The sequence below is a fragment of the Medicago truncatula genome, chromosome 7 (genome assembly GCF_003473485.1).
Source record: "Medicago truncatula cultivar Jemalong A17 chromosome 7, MtrunA17r5.0-ANR, whole genome shotgun sequence".
Classification (NCBI taxonomy): domain Eukaryota; kingdom Viridiplantae; phylum Streptophyta; class Magnoliopsida; order Fabales; family Fabaceae; genus Medicago; species Medicago truncatula.
In genome coordinates this window covers 37,410,017-37,428,118 of record NC_053048.1, presented here as the reverse complement: position 1 = coordinate 37,428,118, position 18,102 = coordinate 37,410,017, and the positions used below count along the sequence as shown (strand labels likewise).

Here is an 18,102-nt window from a genome sequence, read left to right as displayed (position 1 = left end):
AAGGGCAGCACGTTGTTTTGTACTATTATTTCTTCGTTGTTTTACACAAGAGGTTATTTCTAGGACTGAAACTAATAACCTTTCAATCACGTGAAAACAACTACGTAAACTCAATATATTTTAACTCTGTAATTTGTGGTGTGGTATGATATGATTTCCAAGGGAGCTAAAAACGCAAAGAGTGATTATGATTTTTAACAATTGCCTCCTCGCACATAAAAAGACCTAAGGATGGTCTTATGTGGAATTGCATCCTATAAATAAGACATAGTTTTCTTCAAATTCGATTTTTAGGGGAACAGAGCCCAAGGTGAAACGAATTATACAAAGCGTGTCCATAATATCTTCTTGTATGATCTCATCAATTATAGGTATTAGACAACTCAAGTTAGCCTTGCGGGATGCCTTTTCCACATACGGTCATAGGTAAAGCATAAGAAAATAATAATCCAATTAGTTTATATATCAAGTTCTAAATCTCATAAATGCATATAAGTATTTGATGCTTTAACCATTTTAGTGTAGTTTAGTTACAGTTGTCATACTAACTGTTGTAACTTGAATCATAAGATAGAAATAACAAATTCTCTCTCTCAAAGATTTTCAAGATTTTCTCATTCATCAATGGTGACTGCTAATTCTAACAATGTATACAAATGTAGCGTGGCTCTTACCCCCGATCGAAATCCGGGTACTTTAGCCATAATGGGAAATCGTCAACACGAGAAGGTTTAGGGTCGATGAAAAAATAGCAGCCAAAATAGAGACCAATTAAGGTTCCAAACACAAACCAAAGGAGCCACAGAACATGGCTAAATAGAGCCATCATAAGGCGCGCCGGTACGGTACCTGTCAATAAAGATATAAATAATGAAACAATTTTTAATATAAAGGCTACATCTTTTCTTTGAAACATGCTCATCTTTAATATAAGATAGTATGACAAAATAGAGACCCAAAATAAACAAAGACACGAAAAGCACTCATCACCTCCCTAAGACCTACCATCAACACCCATAAAGCCCACAACCACCAAAACCAATATCACAGCTAAAACAAACTCCATAGCAAACAACCACTAAAAACAAAATCCATAAGCACCCATCGCCGCTACTCACTAAAAAAAAAAACAATTCTTGCAATCAAACATTCTCTTCACCTCCCCATGGTTAATTTTTAAATTTTTCTTATCATATTCTTTAGATTCCCTAATTTTCTTTACCTCCATTTCCTATTCCTTTGTCTCCCTCTTTCTTTCATCTTCCAAGTCATTCATCTCTCTCTTCTTGTTTTGTAAATGCTCCTCTCTCCCTTCTATTTGTAGTTCATGGATAACAACTGTAGCGACTATTGTCACCATTATTGTTTAAATTGGCTTTCAATTTATAATTGAATTGAACCAATGATACGTGATCTTAAAAAATGTATGGTGATGTAAATTAAAATTACGTGTACCGTTAAACAATTCACACATAGGATAATGTAAATTCAAATCACGTAGACCTCTAAATTAAAATTGAATATTTGATTCTTAACTCTTTTAGTTTTTGTATAAGTATCAATAGAATTTATGTGAATATTGAATTCACACACACGTATGTCATCATCATCAGTTTTAATGGAAGATCTTGTAATTCAATTTAACCTATTTCTTCAAGTTTGTTCAATGGATTGTTTGTGAGAGATGAAAATTTAGAGTGAAAGATAAAAATATGTTTTTTTAAGGGAGGTAAAAATAATTTTTTGAAAAATTGATTGAAACAAGCGCAACTTTGGTATTATAATTAACTTATAAAGAGATTTGGGTGTAACTCAAAGTTTTTGGGTGTTAATAGAAATAACCTATAATAACCCGCTCTCGTGAGTCACCGGTGGGAATGTTCAATCTTACTTTGTTGACACTTATTGATGTTTCTATGTACCATATTGGTGGTGTTTTGGTTAACTTTTGCTTAACGTAACTTTCAAAGTTATCAATATGAAGTTGATAATTAATTGTCGGGAATATCTGAGAGCTCATAGAAACATTCAACTTAAAGACTTATGTGTAATTAAAATAATTTAAATGATCAATCTGTTATAAATCTCAAACTTAAAGGACTTATGTGTAATCAAAATAACTTAAAAGACTAATCTGTTACGAACTTTAAATTTAAAGGATCTCGTATGTAATTTATCTTATGTTATTATTCATTGACAGTCTTTTTTGTGTAGATAATATTCACTGACAATCTAGGGTAGAAAGATGTATCTATGTATCTTCTCCCTCTTGTCGTTATTATAAAAAGTGACAATTATTTATTTTATTTTAAAAAAATTGTTTTTGATGTGTCGCGTGGTGTAAAATAATTGGGCTACATGACGCTCTATTCATTTTAGTTTTTTCCTAACGTGGCTGAAGTGTAGGGATTTACGCCTATATTTTTTTATGGGGTAATTTTTTATTAAAAGAGTACTACATTCTAAATTAAAAAAACAAATAACTGCACTTATAGATTTGTGCTTTTATTAATGAGCCACTCTATAAATTTTAAATTAAAAAATTGCATCAATAGATTTCTGCATTTATAAATGAACCATTCTGTAAAAACTGATGTACGTTGATTAGAAGCTAAAAAACTAATATTCGCAAAACAAATGATAATCCAATATTTCACAATAGGACTACAAACATAAGCTACCATATATTTCAATATAAAACTAAGTGAAATGCAAAAACTAAATTAGTTGGGTATTATGTAATTAGTTAAATATATTTATTTAAATTAATGAAAATCATTATATATATATATATATATATATATGAGACAGGATCCGTTGACACCAGGTGTCAACGGATTCGTTGACACCAAATCTCAACCGTTGATTTTATTTAATCAAAGGCTTATAATAGTTTCTAAATTAACCCATCCTTCCTCTCCCGTATACCATTATGTTTTAATTAATTGAAAACCCCAATTCTCGTAATAGGCTTTATTGATTCTCTTCACATATCTCAATCATATCACTATTCATACTCATCACCTCTTGATTTTTCTGGACGCTTAGAATTGGCAACAATTCACATATATAATAATTTTTTATCATTCTAGTGCTTCCAATTATTTGACTCTTTGAGGTTGAAAGGTAATACCACCAGTTTCTGCTTTTCCGGTTTATATGCCAAAAGCTAAGAGCCAAAAAAGCAACATCCAATTTATACACAACTACAATTTCATGAACAATTAAGAAATCGCAGCTTATATACCAAAATGAATCATAATGGATTTCAGCAGCAATTATCGTAAAACATACTCGCACCGGTTCCTGGAATCATGATAGCGATTCTAATATTAGGGTTCATATACGAATTGAAAAATAAACCAAAAATCCCCAAATTGAAATCTAGGGTTTATAATCCATATACATTGAGATTTCTATTTTATGAACATTCGTAATTTGCAATTTTCCTAGGTTGAATCCCTTCTCCAATTGCGATCGTATTCATTACCTTCGTCCATATGTTGAATTAAGTAAGAGGAAATAGAGATGAAGACAAGAGAAGAGTATCACCAATATTAATGTTTTCGATTGCAGTTTTTCAACGATTTAATAAAATAATAGTATGTCATTGGGGAAAGATACACACCATATAGAAAAATACGAGCCTTTGATCAAATAAAATTGATGGATGAGATTTGGTGTCAACGAATCCGTTGACACCTGGTGTCAACGGATCCTAACTCTATATATATATATATATATATATATAGGATAGGATCAAATGACACCATGATGTCAAATTAAATTTGAGACCAAATCATAACCATTAATTCAACTTTAATCCGACGTCTCTCATCAATTCATTGAATGCTCCCATGCTTAACAAATTATCTAAATTTTAATTTTAGAAACAATTTATTCTTTCTTTTTTTGATTAATTATTTACCAAAAATTCTCTATTGGTATTATTATAGTTTGTTTGCCAAAAATTATTCACTGTCATTCTTTTTTTTAGGGCTTATCATCCTTATTTTTTTTTATTTCTATTAACCTTTTTTATTTTTATTTTTCCTAGAAGAACCAAAGGAAATTGATTTATAAAGAGCACATTGCACCAAAAAATAAAAAAGAACTTATGCCACTAAACGAAAGCAAAACACAAATGCTAGAACATCCGATACAAGAATATTAGCAGCATGAATTCAAGAATACTACCATCCAACAAATGAAAGAGTAGTCAATACAAAGATGATTGAACAAAGATTAGTAAAAAAAAGAAATTGTAGGGAGAAATCAAATGGTAAATAATTAATCAAAAAAAGAAAGAATAAATTGTTTCTAAAATTAAAAATTAGATAATTTGATAAGCATGCGAGCATTTAATGAATTGATGAGAGACGTCGGATTAAAGTTGAATTAATGGTTATGATTTGGTGTCAAATTTAATTTGACACCATGGTGTCATTTGATCCTATCCCTATATATATATATATATATATATATATATATATATCAAAGATTAATTATACATGAATAAAAAAGATAAGCGGACAACAAGTTGCGATGTTAGACCTTTTTGGATAACAAAATCAATTATCGTAAACACATTGTTATATGTAGAAGGTCAACAATCTCTAGTACCCCCTTTGTCTCATAATAACTGAATCATTTGTAAAAAAATATTGTCCTAAGAATCTTGACCCATTTCACTTTTCAATACAACATTAATTACTTTTTTCCAATTATAACTCTAATTAATACTACTTTCACCACTTCAAATTCAATATATTCTACTTTATATTTATGATAAAGAAGAACGCACAAATATTTGACAAAGGCACTCAAAACTATTTTTCTCTCTCTTTCCTTTGTACACTTTTCTTAATCTGTGTGAAATGGAAAACTGACTAGTTAAACTAGAACGGAGGGAGTATTAGGAAGTCAAAAATGTCAAAAACAAATGATATAAAAGCATATTGACAATTAAAATGCGTTTTTTTTTATGTTTGATCATTTTGCTTAACGCAACTTTTAAGGTTATCAACATGCTTAACACAAGTTGATAATTAATTGTCGGGAATATCTGAGAGCTCATAGATACAACCGATTTAATCTTTGTGGAGATAACAGATTTATCATGCCTTTCAAGGTTCAATGTTTTCATTAAAGATCCTCATAGTGATTCCACAAAATTAGGTGAAGGATGAAATGAATTTCAAGAGTACTATATCTCGCGATGAAAAACATCCCGAGCATTTCACGAATGGATTCCAAACGTTAGATAATTGAATTCCCAGCAAAACATGGATGGATAAATATGAAAGGGGTCTTCCTACAGTTATACGTCACTATCATGTGCTGCTCGTGGATCAAATTTTCGGGAGAACAAGCATTTCCCAATAAATTTTGTGTAAACAACAACTTAAAGTTGGTGACAAGTTAAGATTTAGATTTCTTTTGGCCACACTTTAGTTCATGTTTTTAAAATTTAAGTTATCCCATTTCCTTGTAATAATAAGTTTTTTCATTTATCCCCTAAAAAAAATCATTTACGAAAAAGTCAACAACACAAACCAAAGACTAAATAGAAGAAATAAAATAAAATGAACTAGGAAGTATTGAAAATACAAAATGCCAACTCAGAAAGTAGAAGAAATCAAAGAAAAGATGTTACAAAGTAAGTATAAACTAACCGTTACATGAAACGAGGATGAGCTGTGTTGTGTTCTACTTTCTTCCAACGGTCACATTTCACCGACCCAAACGTTGTACAAAAATATGACCGTTATGGCCACAAAACCCAAAAACCACTATATTAACTCTTCTTCATCACAATCTTCAACACAATTCACTTTCTTCCTTTCTCATCTCACAAAGTTTCAATTTTTCTCACAAATTCCAAATGGGTCTCTCAATGAACAATCCTCCAGCTACAATCACACCACGCCACTACAACATCCACAAACTCTTCCTTTTCTGCAACTATGTCCTCTTAGGTGCAGCTTCAAGCTGCATCTTCCTCACTCTTTCGCTCCGTTTAGTCCCTTCCGTATGTGGCTTCTTCCTTATCCTTCTCCACATCTTCACCATTGCTGGTGCTGTTTCAGGCTGTGCTGCTGTAGGTGCTAACCGTTGGTATTCTGCTCATATGGTAGCTACTGTTCTAACGGCTATATTTCAAGGGTCGGTTTCTGTTCTTGTTTTTACGAGGACTAGTGATTTCCTTGGTGAGTTGCAGTCTTATGTAAGGGAAGAAGATGGTTCTGTGATTTTGAAGCTTTCTGGTGGACTTGCTATTTTGATCTTTTGCCTTGAGTGGGTTGTTTTGACTCTGGCGTTTTTCTTGAAGTATTATGCTTGTGTTGAAGGTGGAAATACTTGTAGGACTGTTGTTTTGGGAAGTGCTAAGGTTCAACAAGATGAAGATTTGAAGGATTGGCCATGGCCTTTTCAGGTTTGAAGAAGTGGTGATAAGAGTATAAAGAAACAACACTGCTGTGTGATGTTGTTCTAATATGATATGATATGAGTCTTTTTGTGTGTTACAGAATTTCTCTGTTTAGATCTATATTTTTTAATTCATTTGGGGAATTACCTGTTTTTTCTCCTAATAGATGTTTCATGTCAAAAGGGTATTCCTTTTGTATTGTAACTACTATGTCTCCTATATTGTAATTGGTTTGTTGCTAATGAGAATCAGAATGAGAATTTCAGTACTAAATTGCCTTTTTTGTTTATTAATTTTTCTCTAAGTACTTTTATATCGGAAACTTTCACAATCACACATATATATGCACTATATTGCCATTGTCTTTAGATGAATGAGATTTGATCCAAGTTACAAAGCCAATGGGATTATCATAGTTTTTTACTCATTCAAGAACTTTCCTATTAAAACTTAGTTTCTGATTGATAAAAAACTAAAATTAACAAGTTTGATTTATCTGCTTCAAAAGTGATTCACAAGTGAAATTTAAGGAAAGACTTTCATATTCTGTTAGATTTTCTAGATTTGATGAGGGAAGTCACATCACAATTACCAACACAGTTTGGAACAAGTTTGATTTATGTGTTTGAAAACTGCAATTCATATTCTGTTCTATTTTCAAGATTTGATCATGGATCACTCACAATCACAATTTTAACCAATTCAAAAACCTTGGTGGTATTTGGGTTTAGGTTTGCATTAGAATCATCTTGTTTAGCCCAAAATTTGATTACAATTCCATGACAGTCAACATAAATATACAAGCTGGATTTAATCAACAGCATAACTTTTTTCAGATTATAAATCTTTAGTGCTAAGCAAGTTAACAAATTTTTAGGAATAATTTATTAGTTTCTTTATAAATTTTCGTTTTTTGTCATCATTCGCTTTTCGTGCTAAATGGTTAGGTCATAGGATAGTGATAGTTGTATACTTTGATGAATGTCAGGTCAAGTATGCTTGAATGAATATCATTTTGACAAAGGAATAACTTCCTAATGAGTACCAAATTCCTAAAGAAACACCATAAACCAAAATAAGCAATAACATGAAATAGTGAATTCACAATGTAAAATGGAATTTACACCATTCTTGAACCTTTTATCAATTTACCTTTCAACCACTATTCTTGAACCTTTATATTAATGTTAATTCGGAGATATAACAAAATGATTATCAACAACCTAAAGGTAATCATTGATTGAATTCCAACTAGAGCTAACCTTGCCGTGCGGAATGTTTCACCACCGGAGGTATCTATTTTGTGTGTGATGTGTAATAGGAAGGTAGAATCGTCTTTACATCTTTTCTTGCATTGTGATGTGGCAAGATTGGTGTGGATAAAGTTGATGAATTGGTTGGAATGTTTGTTCTTAATTCCACCCAACCTCTTTGTGCATTGGGAGTGTTGGTGTGGGGGGGAAAGTAATAGAAAAGTGGCTAAAGGCTTACGGTTAATTTGGCACACTACGATTTGGGTCTTGTGGAAAGCGAGAAATGATAAAATCTTCAAGGGATTTCCGTTTGAGGTGGATGTTATAGTGGAAGATATTAAGGTGTTGTCTTGGCGGTGGAAGTTGAGTAGGACCCTTGATCCGGCTTGCCTCTTTTACGAATGGTGTTGGAATCCTAGGCATTGTCTCTCTAGATAAGTGCTTGGTGCTTGTTTTGGTGGTGTTGGAGCACAGCTGCCTTGTGTTTCCATCTCTGTTGGTTCGTGGCAGGTGATGTGTTGCTTGTGGCAGGTGGCTTTTGGCTTGGTGTTCGTTACTGGTTTTGTGTTGGGCTCCTTAAATATTTATCCCATCTGGTTTTAACATGCACTTTGGGCTGTTTTTTCGGTGGAGTTTTACTTGCTGGGTTTTGTCACAGGCTTTTTGGTTGCTGCTGCGTTGTTGCATCCGCTGATGGCGCGTTTTGTTTGTGCATGCTGGGATGTTTTTTGGTGGCAGTTTTTGGTTATGTGTGGGAGGTGCGGTTGGTATCTTAGCCGGTGTTTAGGGTGCTCTTCAGGCGCGGTTGTCTTTGGTGTTGACGCAGGGGTATGCTTGTGGATTGTCATTTGTATATGCCGGCGTCATTACTCTTTTGGGTTTGCTCTTTGTTGAGGGGTGGTTTTTTAAGAGGTTTTTGTTCGAGTCGATATTTTGTGTGGCAACCGATTTCCCCTTGTTTGTATTTTTTTTCCACCCGAGCTTATTAGTGCGTCTTGCACGGGCTTGTTGGTTAATAATATTTTGCCGTTTCAAAAAAAAAAAAAGATTATCAACAACCTAACATACCAAACAAGATTGAAAAGGTATACTACAGCAAAGCAAGAGGAAGTGGTTTACTCCACCTCCTTGCCTTGCAGAAATTGACTGTTCTTAAATGTTTGAGAAGGACATGGTAATTCAACACCTCTCTTGTTCGCCATTTTTTACATCTTCATCCAATTGTTGTAATAAAAAAAACTTGTGTCTTTAAAGCACTTTAGTGTACAAATAATTCATTATTGATTACTTCATTGTAGGTACTATTGTTTCCTGTTAAAGAATTTTAGTTTCTCCTCTCAAAGTTGATTACAAGGATGTATAAAACAAACTAAATACACATCACAACTTGATTTATCGAAAATCTCATAAAGCACATAGTAGTTATCATACAGCTGCAGCCTTTAGGGAAAGAAAATCTGAAATTTTGTTGGTATAGAAGTCTGGTTGTATGGAGTTGTTTGGACTCTGTAGCACCGGCAGTGTGGTGACACCTGAGAGGACAAGTAGAGTTTTGCAGCCACCATTTTGTCCAAACAAAATGTCAGTGTCTAATCTGTCCCCAACCATACATATTTGTGACTTTGAAATGCCAAACCTGTTGTTCAATAAAATTACAACACGGTCAAAGGAAAATTATTCTGTAAACAAACTTGCATAATGGTGCTTGAATGCAAAAAATACTCTATAATCATGCGTGAAGAATACATAACAAGGCAATAGAGAAGTATACTCGTTTGCTAAGTAGTCCATCATGAAAGTTGAGGGTTTTCCAACAACTAGTGGTTCGCGTTGAGTAGATCCAACGAGAGCACCAACCATAGAGCCCCCACCTGAAATTCAAACACACAATATAGCAGACTCAACTACCCGAGCACAATTTTTTAAGAATGATTAACTCTGCATAATACTAGTTGCATTATCATACTGCCCCATGTAATGGATTGTGTTGATTGAACCACTTTAGTTTATAATATAGCCTTCTAGAAAACCACCTAATTTGCTAGTCTTTTTATGTAATTAAACTCTAATTGAAGAATTTTGAAAACTCTTTCAGGAAATGTTTGTGGTTAATTTGTTAGGAGGAGGGGTAAATGTTAGTAGCAGGGGTTGAAACCTAGACCTCTTTCGTTGTCTCAACCCATACCACAAAGGACAGGGCCACTCCTTCCCGGACATTTTGAAAACTCGCTCGATTATTATGCATATAATGTCATGAAATAAAATCAGTAATGGTGAAAGGGAGCAAAAGGACAAACCTGCCCATTCTTGAGCGTCTGTGAGATGAGTAACAGCATCTCTGTTTGTAGCAATGAAAAGACATCCAGGGTTTTCACGTATACACAGAGTTCCATACCTGTCATTTCGAAGGAAAACATGATATTTAACAACTCATACAGAATCTCTATCCACCTTACCAGAATTTAAAACTATCACCCTTGCTAAATGCTAAAATACCTACTACATCACCGAATGTTCCATGCTGATAAAATTTAGATTTGGCCATAGAGTAAAACAAAGAACAAAGAAAACATATCCTGCATGCACAAGTTTAAATATGAATAAACATGTATGCTGCATGGAATCTGAATCCATTTGCTGCAACACTTTAATACGAAAAAAAGTTACAAAAAAAGTATATATGCCAACAAAATTTCTTAATTTTCTAATCACGAGGTTGTTTGTCTCTAAACTGAGTGCAGCATGCATATGTAAATATGTAATTGTCATATTTCAGCGGCGGTGTTTGAAATCTTACTGGACTTTATAGTAGTTGAAATAGCGATCAAATCCCACAACAACTGCTCCAACCTAATAATGAACACACTCTCATAATAGGAACTGGGAGTAATATTAAATGTTGCTAATTATCAAGAAAGGCTAGAAGTACATACATCTTCGTCATGCTCCATCAAGAACCCTGGCTTAAGCTCGATCTTTTTCCCGCCATCTTCCTGAAAGAATAACATGCACAGAGAAGAGGAAAGATAATCAAACATGAGAATAATTCCATACTAATAAAAGAGATTCAATATATGCAATCGATTTGGAAAATGTTCAAATTGCAAATCAATGTATCAAAACATCATTGCCATTAGGTCACCTCTGCTCATGCATCAGATGGTGACTTGGTGAGACTATTATATGCCATACATTGTCATTCAAAATTGGTGTATATGCTTTATCAGTCAAACTGATTAAAATAATGATAAAATGGTATTGCACATTACGTCATAAAAAAAAATGGTATTGCACATTACCAAGTGAGCAAAATTAAAAAAATGGTCTTTCACATATACGAACTCAATACATACCGGCCCACCAACATACTGATATCCAGCTAGCTCAAGCTCCTTCAAGATGCCATCTTCTCCAATGACATAAACCTAAATCATGCTAACGTAGATCAGTACCATACTTCAACTTCATGCACTTGTTTGGGGAATAGTTTGTGTAAGATATGGCACTCGAACATAGGATAACAGAAATAAAATGATAATGTTCTATAGTATTCCTCCAGTAGTATATGCTTAACATAAACCATGCCAGCATCAAGTTCAGCATCACAATTAATATAAGAGAATTTACAAATAAATATTGTTAACTTCATTTATCCCTTGGTTGGCTCTAAAATCATTTAATTTCCTGGTTTATAAACGTGTCATAATTCATGTTGGGCCCTGTAGTATTTTATTTAGTTGAAGGGGCCTCTCCATTCCTCAAAACCAAGCCTTGATGCACGATTCATCTTGGGCTAAAAGAGCGCCAAACTTGGCGAGTAAACACTAAATATTTGTTTCAATCATACTCCAAAGCAAAAGATGATATATGTTACCTTTTTATCTTTTGGGAAATCAATGGATTTCAAATACGCAGCAACTGCAAAAGATGATGCAAAAATCTCCTCCTGGAATAAGTCAGTTGTTAAATATTTGAGTATTGATTATACAATTTCTGAGCAAACAGAGGAAGGAAAGAACAACAAAAGCAGACTAACCGCGTTGACATTCAGGCCAAGTGTTTCAAACTTCTTTCCATATTGTTTCCTAGACTTAGTTGAATTGTTGGTGACAAAAACCAATCTTTTTCCCTGAAGAAGTTTAACAATAAGATCAAATCTCAGAGTTTTCGCTGAACAAAGAACAGTGGCAGATCAAATACTATAGTTAACATCCACGCTTGCAGGCCTAGTTCCTACATTAGTACACAAACCTTTGATCTAAGCATGTCAAGTGTTTCAGGCACTCCTTCTATCAAGCTGTCACCTTTCCATATAACTCCTGCAAATTAAGTATCAACGGAAAAAGGAAAAGTACCGTTACATCAATATCAACCCATTGATAAGAACCCAATGGCATACACATATTAAGAAAAAGAAAGCATCAAGTGTTAACAACTCAAAAGTATACCATCGAAGAGAGAACAAAATGAAATCAATACATGGGGGACAAAGACATCGTTTAACTAAAAGAAAGAAAAAATGTGTAGTTCAGTCAAGTTCATATGGTGTCTATCAAATATGACATGATCCCCTTGTAACACCAGCTGGAAGTTGTCACAAAGTGTAAAGCAAATCAATGTTTATAATTTCAAACAACATTAACCATAAAAACACATAATTTGATCCTTAAACTAATGATATATAGAAAAGAACTCACATGTAAATGATTTAGATCCTAGCAAAAATAACAGGATATACATATCATCAAACAAATAACTCAGTTGATGACACTGAAACCATTTTAAGCATGATGTCCATATTCCAACTCTGGAAAATAACATAACCACTAACTTATTAACATTTTCATATAAAAGAAAAATTAATAAGATTACTGACACACATACACTTTTCTCATAGTCCTAGAAAAAACATAATCATCATTCATCACTATTTTTTTCTATCCAATTCAATGATAGATTGCACTATAACATACCGTCACAATCAAAGATAAAAGTCTCAACAGAATCGATGAGCTCATCAGCATTCTGAAGCGGTTGTGCCAATGCTTTTGTTGCCATTCTAAAACGATTGTTTTTATTGGAACTACCAATGTTTCTTTTCCACTTAACAAATGCAGAATTCGACAATAAAGGGTTACCAGCAAATTGAGATAATCTATAGTTTAAGGTAACCGAATGTGACCATAATCTTTGAGTGTGACAAACACCAACACTAGTAGCTGCTATAGTACTGCTGCTCCTAAGCATCATTCTTTGTAATTTCCTAAGTTAAATGTTTTTTGTTTTTGATTTATTTTAGGTTGTTTATTTGTGTGGTGTGTTGCCAATGTGGCAATGTCGTGTACAAATAGATTGAGTGGACGAGGTACTTTGCCTTTTTGGATCATAATCTCTTTCCTAACGTCAGTTTTCTATGGATATGCTATTTTCTGCAATTATAATGGTTTTTTTTAACTAAGCAGTTATAATGTTTTTTTCAGGAAAAAAAATTATAATGTTTTAGAAATTTGTTTTATAATTAGTTTCAAAATTATCAATCTTCCTTTAATTTATTTTAAAATTTTATTATTGATATGCGACACTAACGACCGTCTTACAAACTATGTTACAAAGTCTAACTTTAACCATTAAGGTGACACCTCTTGAACAATTTTTCTTTAATTTAATTTCAAAATTATATTTAAACAATATTTAGAGTTTATGAAATTCGTCAATTTAATATATACAGCATATAAATTTTTTAAATTTGGTCTCTATCGTCTTAATAGTCGTGAGCTTAGCTAAGTTGTTAGGGACAATGCATAAAATATGCAAGTAGGCATGTCAACAAAACTCATACCCGTGGTTACCCGCCCGAACCAAACCCAATTTGACGGGTTTTCCCCGTTTTGACTGGGTTTAGGTATGGGTATGAGTTTTCCCCAATCTCAAAACACGGGTATGGGACGGGTAACGGGTATATAGGTACCCACCCCGAACCCATACCCAAATCCGTCCCAAATGTAAAAAATTACTTTATGTTGATATGTTATGTTATTTTGTTTGATAATTGCCATGTTAATAAAAACTACCATTGATATTTAAAGGATCAACTAAATCATTTTGTCTAACAAATGTGAAAGTGAGTTTATTGTTTGATAATGTATTACAACATTGCTCTTGGGGATGCTAAAAAACTTCTATTTTTTAATATAAAAAATTATTCAATGCGGGGACGGTGATGGGGCGGGGATACCCGAACCCGTCGGGGACGGGGATGAGATTCAATTTCTCATCCCCGTTGGATATGGGTAGGGTAACGGGTAAGTATATGAGAATCGGGTATGGAGATGGGGAAGGTAAAACCCGTCCCCTCCCCGCCCCATTGCCATGCCTATATGCAAGGTCCGGGGTTCGAATCATGACCACCACCAAAAAATGTAAATATTAAATAGATGAAGTTTATATTTTAAAAACTACTTATTATATTTATTATTTATATATTTTATGAACTAAATTAGAGAAAAACTGATAGTTTAAGGATTAAATTGATATTTTATAATTTAAAAATTTATTCATTTGTAAAATTTAAAATAAATTTTTAGTGTGTTTTTACTTAATAAAAATTTGTACATAAAAATACTCACATATTTCATTAGTTTCTTTTTTAAAAGAATGTTTCAATAGTTGAAAAACACTTAAAGAAACATATATAAATTAACTATCACCCCCCAGCAAATAAAGTATTGGAGTATTTGACTAAGTAGTTGGACCAAAGCGATTAATATTAGAGTCATAAGTGACTATAATAAGATTTATAAACATATGGATCTTCTAAAAGGGACCAACACACAATAACAATAAAAAAATTCCTCCTATGCCACATTTAAAAGACCATTTGCAAATTGGAGTTGATGTTTGAAACTTTGATGACGCAAAACTATAAATATGAGTGAACCAATAGTTATTTGAAACTACAAATTTTAAGGTCATTTCTAAGAGTATGTGAAAGAGATTCGTGAAGACAGCCACACAAATGACTTGAAGAATTTGCGATGATATGTCTAAAAACCCTAAATTTGTTTGAATGAGCAGTTAATCACAAAAAGTACAAGTCCTTCTCTAAAATTATCAATTTTCACAACCAATTCCAAGTAACATTAGCAAGCTAAGAATGGCGATTATGAATCAAAAGCCAAGAGTACTCACCACTTGCTGAGTAAATACTTTAAGAAGCAGCACCATAAACAATTATATTATACTGTCTATGTGTGGTATTATGAGGAAATTGCTAATGCAAAAGCTTTGAGACGATGGAAAACATGAATGTGAAGCAAATCAAAATTCCATGAGCCACTTTGTAAGATATCGTGAAACATTAAGGTTGTATATGTGATGTGAACATATAGAACTTGGTTGGTTGCCAAGACAACCCTTACAAAGACATTTATCATATTAGATAGAGAAAAAAAAACTTTAAAATAATGTGTTTTTTTAAGTTATACCTTTTATAAATTAAAACATTACTTGCTTATAGTTTTTAACAAATCAGATCATCTAAAGTACATTACTTGCTTGTAGTTTTCACACAGATAATATTAACTTGCTAAATACAAAATTTGAACAAGCATTTCGAGTAAGTTCTCGAAAGACCGCATCCAAACCGAACTATTAGTCCGAATTAGGATAAGTGTTTGAAAATTTGAAGACCAACAAGGCAAAATTCGAAAAGAAGCTGTTTTGAAGACCTAACCTCAAAAAACTAGCATATAAAAAAGTGCAGAAAAAGTTTTAACAATGACAATTATGTTTGGGAAGTCATCAACTTTCAAAATTCAGAACTAGAATATACTTGGAAAAAAAAAATCTAAGTTAGCTAGAAGACACAGATCATTCATGCATCATGTAGTTGGTTTCTTCTATGAATCATTCTCCATGTAAATTAGTTCATTTCCATTATATAAAAATAAGCCTACTATATAACATTTGTTCTCATATGATAACACATCTTACTGCTATTTGATTTGAACAGTGTATGAAACAAACCCACGAGGCTATATATCAAATTTTACTTTTAGTCCTCGTAAAAAAAAAGTTCAAATACCTCTCAGGTCCTTTAAGTTTCATGTGTGTGTCAGATAGATCCTTTAAGTTTCCAAGGTTTCAGATATGTCCTTTAAGTTTTAAGTTTGTTTCGAATAGGTCCTTTAAGTTTCGAGTTTGTTTCAGATAGATCATTTATATCAACCTCCGTTAAGCCAAAGTTGATTTGATAGAAAGGACCTATCTGAAACAAAATCGAAACTTAAAGGACTTATCTGAAACCTTAGAAGCTTAAAGGACTTATCCGAAACAAACTCGAAACTTAAAGGACCTATATGAAACCTTAGAAACTTAAAGGATCTATCTGACATAAACATGAAACTTAAAGGACTTGAGAGGTATTTGGCCTAAAAAAAAGTGGCATTTTCACATCCTTTACATTATTTTAGCATGAAGTTTTATTTGTTTTGTAATATTTAATTGTATATGTGTTTGTGTTTGTTATATGTGTTTATGTTATGTCAGTTTTTTCAAGTCTGGAATATGGAGAACTATGCTGATACATGTGCGCGTGCGTGCGTATGATATCGATATCGACCCCAACTATACCATTGATAGGCCGCACACAACGTGGTTCATTCATGGCATGGGCCATGAGTCACTAGACAACTACATGACATTCTTTGATTGCCTGCAGGTCAGCTTCATGATCTTCTGCTCCTGCGACGAACATCGTCATGTTAGTACATTGATTAGATAAATTGTGACGGCAAAATGATTTATTATCACTTGTCAGAGCGTGTGAGGTGGCAACATGAATGTATTGAGACCATTATGAGACATCCTTTCTCCCTACTAGAGTCAAATGTCTTTCAGATAGACCAAACATTCCAATATTTTTTGGGTGCATGTATACTTGAGGACACGTGAGGTATATTTTTGGAGACGCGATGGTAGCACATATTGAGTTACATTTCCTGACTCTATATATCTCATTTGAGACTAGTGGCTCTGGTGGAGGAAGATCCACCTAGGTCATCAAATGTTGAGGTTCTGATATAAAAGGAGCATGCCAGGGATATTTTGGATACGTCACAGTTGATCACGAGGTTAAGGACCATTTGCTTAGATGGGAAGGAAAATGGCACCCCATACTATAGTCTACACGATACTCTCCATCGTATTGTCAGTGATGCAAAGTTGGCCACTCAATATTAAGCTGCATAGTAGAGGAGGGCATTTCGATGAAATTATATGCATTTTAATACATCAATAGTTATGCCCCTATGGCATTTTGAACGTATATTGAATATTTTCACTTTTGCATGAATCACGCGTGGTTTTGTGCCATTTTGAATGTTGATCAAAATAATTTTATGGTATATTGAATGTTTAGTGTGGTTGAAAGTTTAAGTGTGTTAAAGTTGGTTGAACTTTGAATAAATTACACATAATTATGCATTTTGGTTTCAGCTACCGCATCATAACTTCTGATCTTGAGACCAATTTCTAATTTTTTATTTTGAGATTAGTTTGTAACCCATGATTTCAAGCAAGCGGGACATAACTCCCGATAGATGTATTTTCAAAAGTTTAAGGTGTTTTGTGAGCAATTGAATGTTCCTAGAGAGTAATTTGCATAAATAAATTTGTTCCAAAGCCTAACTTTTTATGGTCCATGTTGAAGAGTCTCACATCAGAAAGATGGTATGATAATATGTTTATAAGTTATACAATTCTTACCTCACAAATCGGTATGTGGGGGCATGTTAGTCCTAAGCACAAAATTATAAGACTGTATCAGAGCATCCTCTAAAATCTATTAGGCCACACGCCATCAGGTTTTCCGCTATTGGGACACCCACCATTTATATTCACGCTCTAGACATCTAAGTTTGGAGTGTGAGGGGGTGTGTTAAAGAGTCTTGCATCGGGTAGGAGATGATATGACAACATATTTATAAGTGGGGACAATCCTCGCCTAACAAATTGGTTTGTGAGGTTATGCTAGATTCGACCATAAATTTCAAGAGTCCATAAATGTCAAAGTCCACCATCCTTTTTTTTAACCTCCACGACTTTGTAAATTAAAACTCCTTGAAATGCATCATGTTTTTTATTTTATAAAAATTCTGGTTTTTATTTATTTATGTGTATTTGACATAGATTTATGCATTTTTCCTCCACTAGTTATGAATTTAAATGAATTACTTACAAAATTAGCATGAATTTATTATTTGATTAGTTATTTTTATTTGTATATAATCCTGTTCAACCAGTTTCTTTTAAAAAAGAATTGTTCAATCAGTTATACAGTAGTCCAACTGATTGAACCATGACCCGAAAATCACATCGGTTCAATTCCTAATCCGCTCTTTTTAGAGTATTGAAACCATT

At 33.2% G+C, this 18,102-nt stretch overlaps 2 protein-coding genes across 2 annotated transcripts; one reads left to right on the top strand and one right to left on the bottom strand.

Annotated features, from left to right (window-relative positions):
- The first annotated feature begins 5,808 nt into the window (after positions 1 to 5,808).
- Positions 5,809 to 6,703, top strand: LOC11437434 (uncharacterized). The gene has a single exon (XM_003624173.4). The coding sequence runs from the start codon at positions 5,885 to 5,887 to the stop codon at positions 6,440 to 6,442; it is 558 nt and encodes a 185-aa protein (XP_003624221.2). The 5' UTR covers positions 5,809 to 5,884; the 3' UTR covers positions 6,443 to 6,703.
- A 2,223-nt stretch (positions 6,704 to 8,926) lies between these two features.
- On the bottom strand, positions 8,927 to 12,996 carry LOC11436721 (phosphoglycolate phosphatase 1A, chloroplastic). The gene is made up of 10 exons (XM_003624170.4): positions 12,657 to 12,996; positions 11,935 to 12,002; positions 11,720 to 11,812; positions 11,558 to 11,629; positions 11,037 to 11,108; positions 10,617 to 10,676; positions 10,481 to 10,533; positions 9,981 to 10,078; positions 9,455 to 9,554; positions 8,927 to 9,319 (listed from the first exon to the last, which is right to left on the bottom strand). Exons 1-10 carry the CDS (start codon positions 12,931 to 12,933, stop codon positions 9,109 to 9,111), a joined length of 1,104 nt encoding a protein of 367 aa, XP_003624218.1. The 5' UTR covers positions 12,934 to 12,996; the 3' UTR covers positions 8,927 to 9,108.
- Between the last annotated feature and the right edge of the window lie 5,106 nt (positions 12,997 to 18,102).

Bases quoted from the DNA above. Each gene is read 5' to 3' on its own strand.
- LOC11437434 (XM_003624173.4), top strand. From the start codon at position 5,885: ATGGGTCTCTCAATGAACAATCCTCCAGCTACAATCACACCACGCCAC.
- LOC11436721 (XM_003624170.4), bottom strand. From the start codon at position 12,933: ATGATGCTTAGGAGCAGCAGTACTATAGCAGCTACTAGTGTTGGTGTT. The intron at 11,813-11,934 runs GTTTGTGTACTA...AAACTTCTTCAG, and splicing joins TTGACATGCTTAGATCAAAG to GGAAAAAGATTGGTTTTTGT. The intron at 11,630-11,719 runs GTTAGTCTGCTT...GACTTATTCCAG, and splicing joins TTGGCCTGAATGTCAACGCG to GAGGAGATTTTTGCATCATC.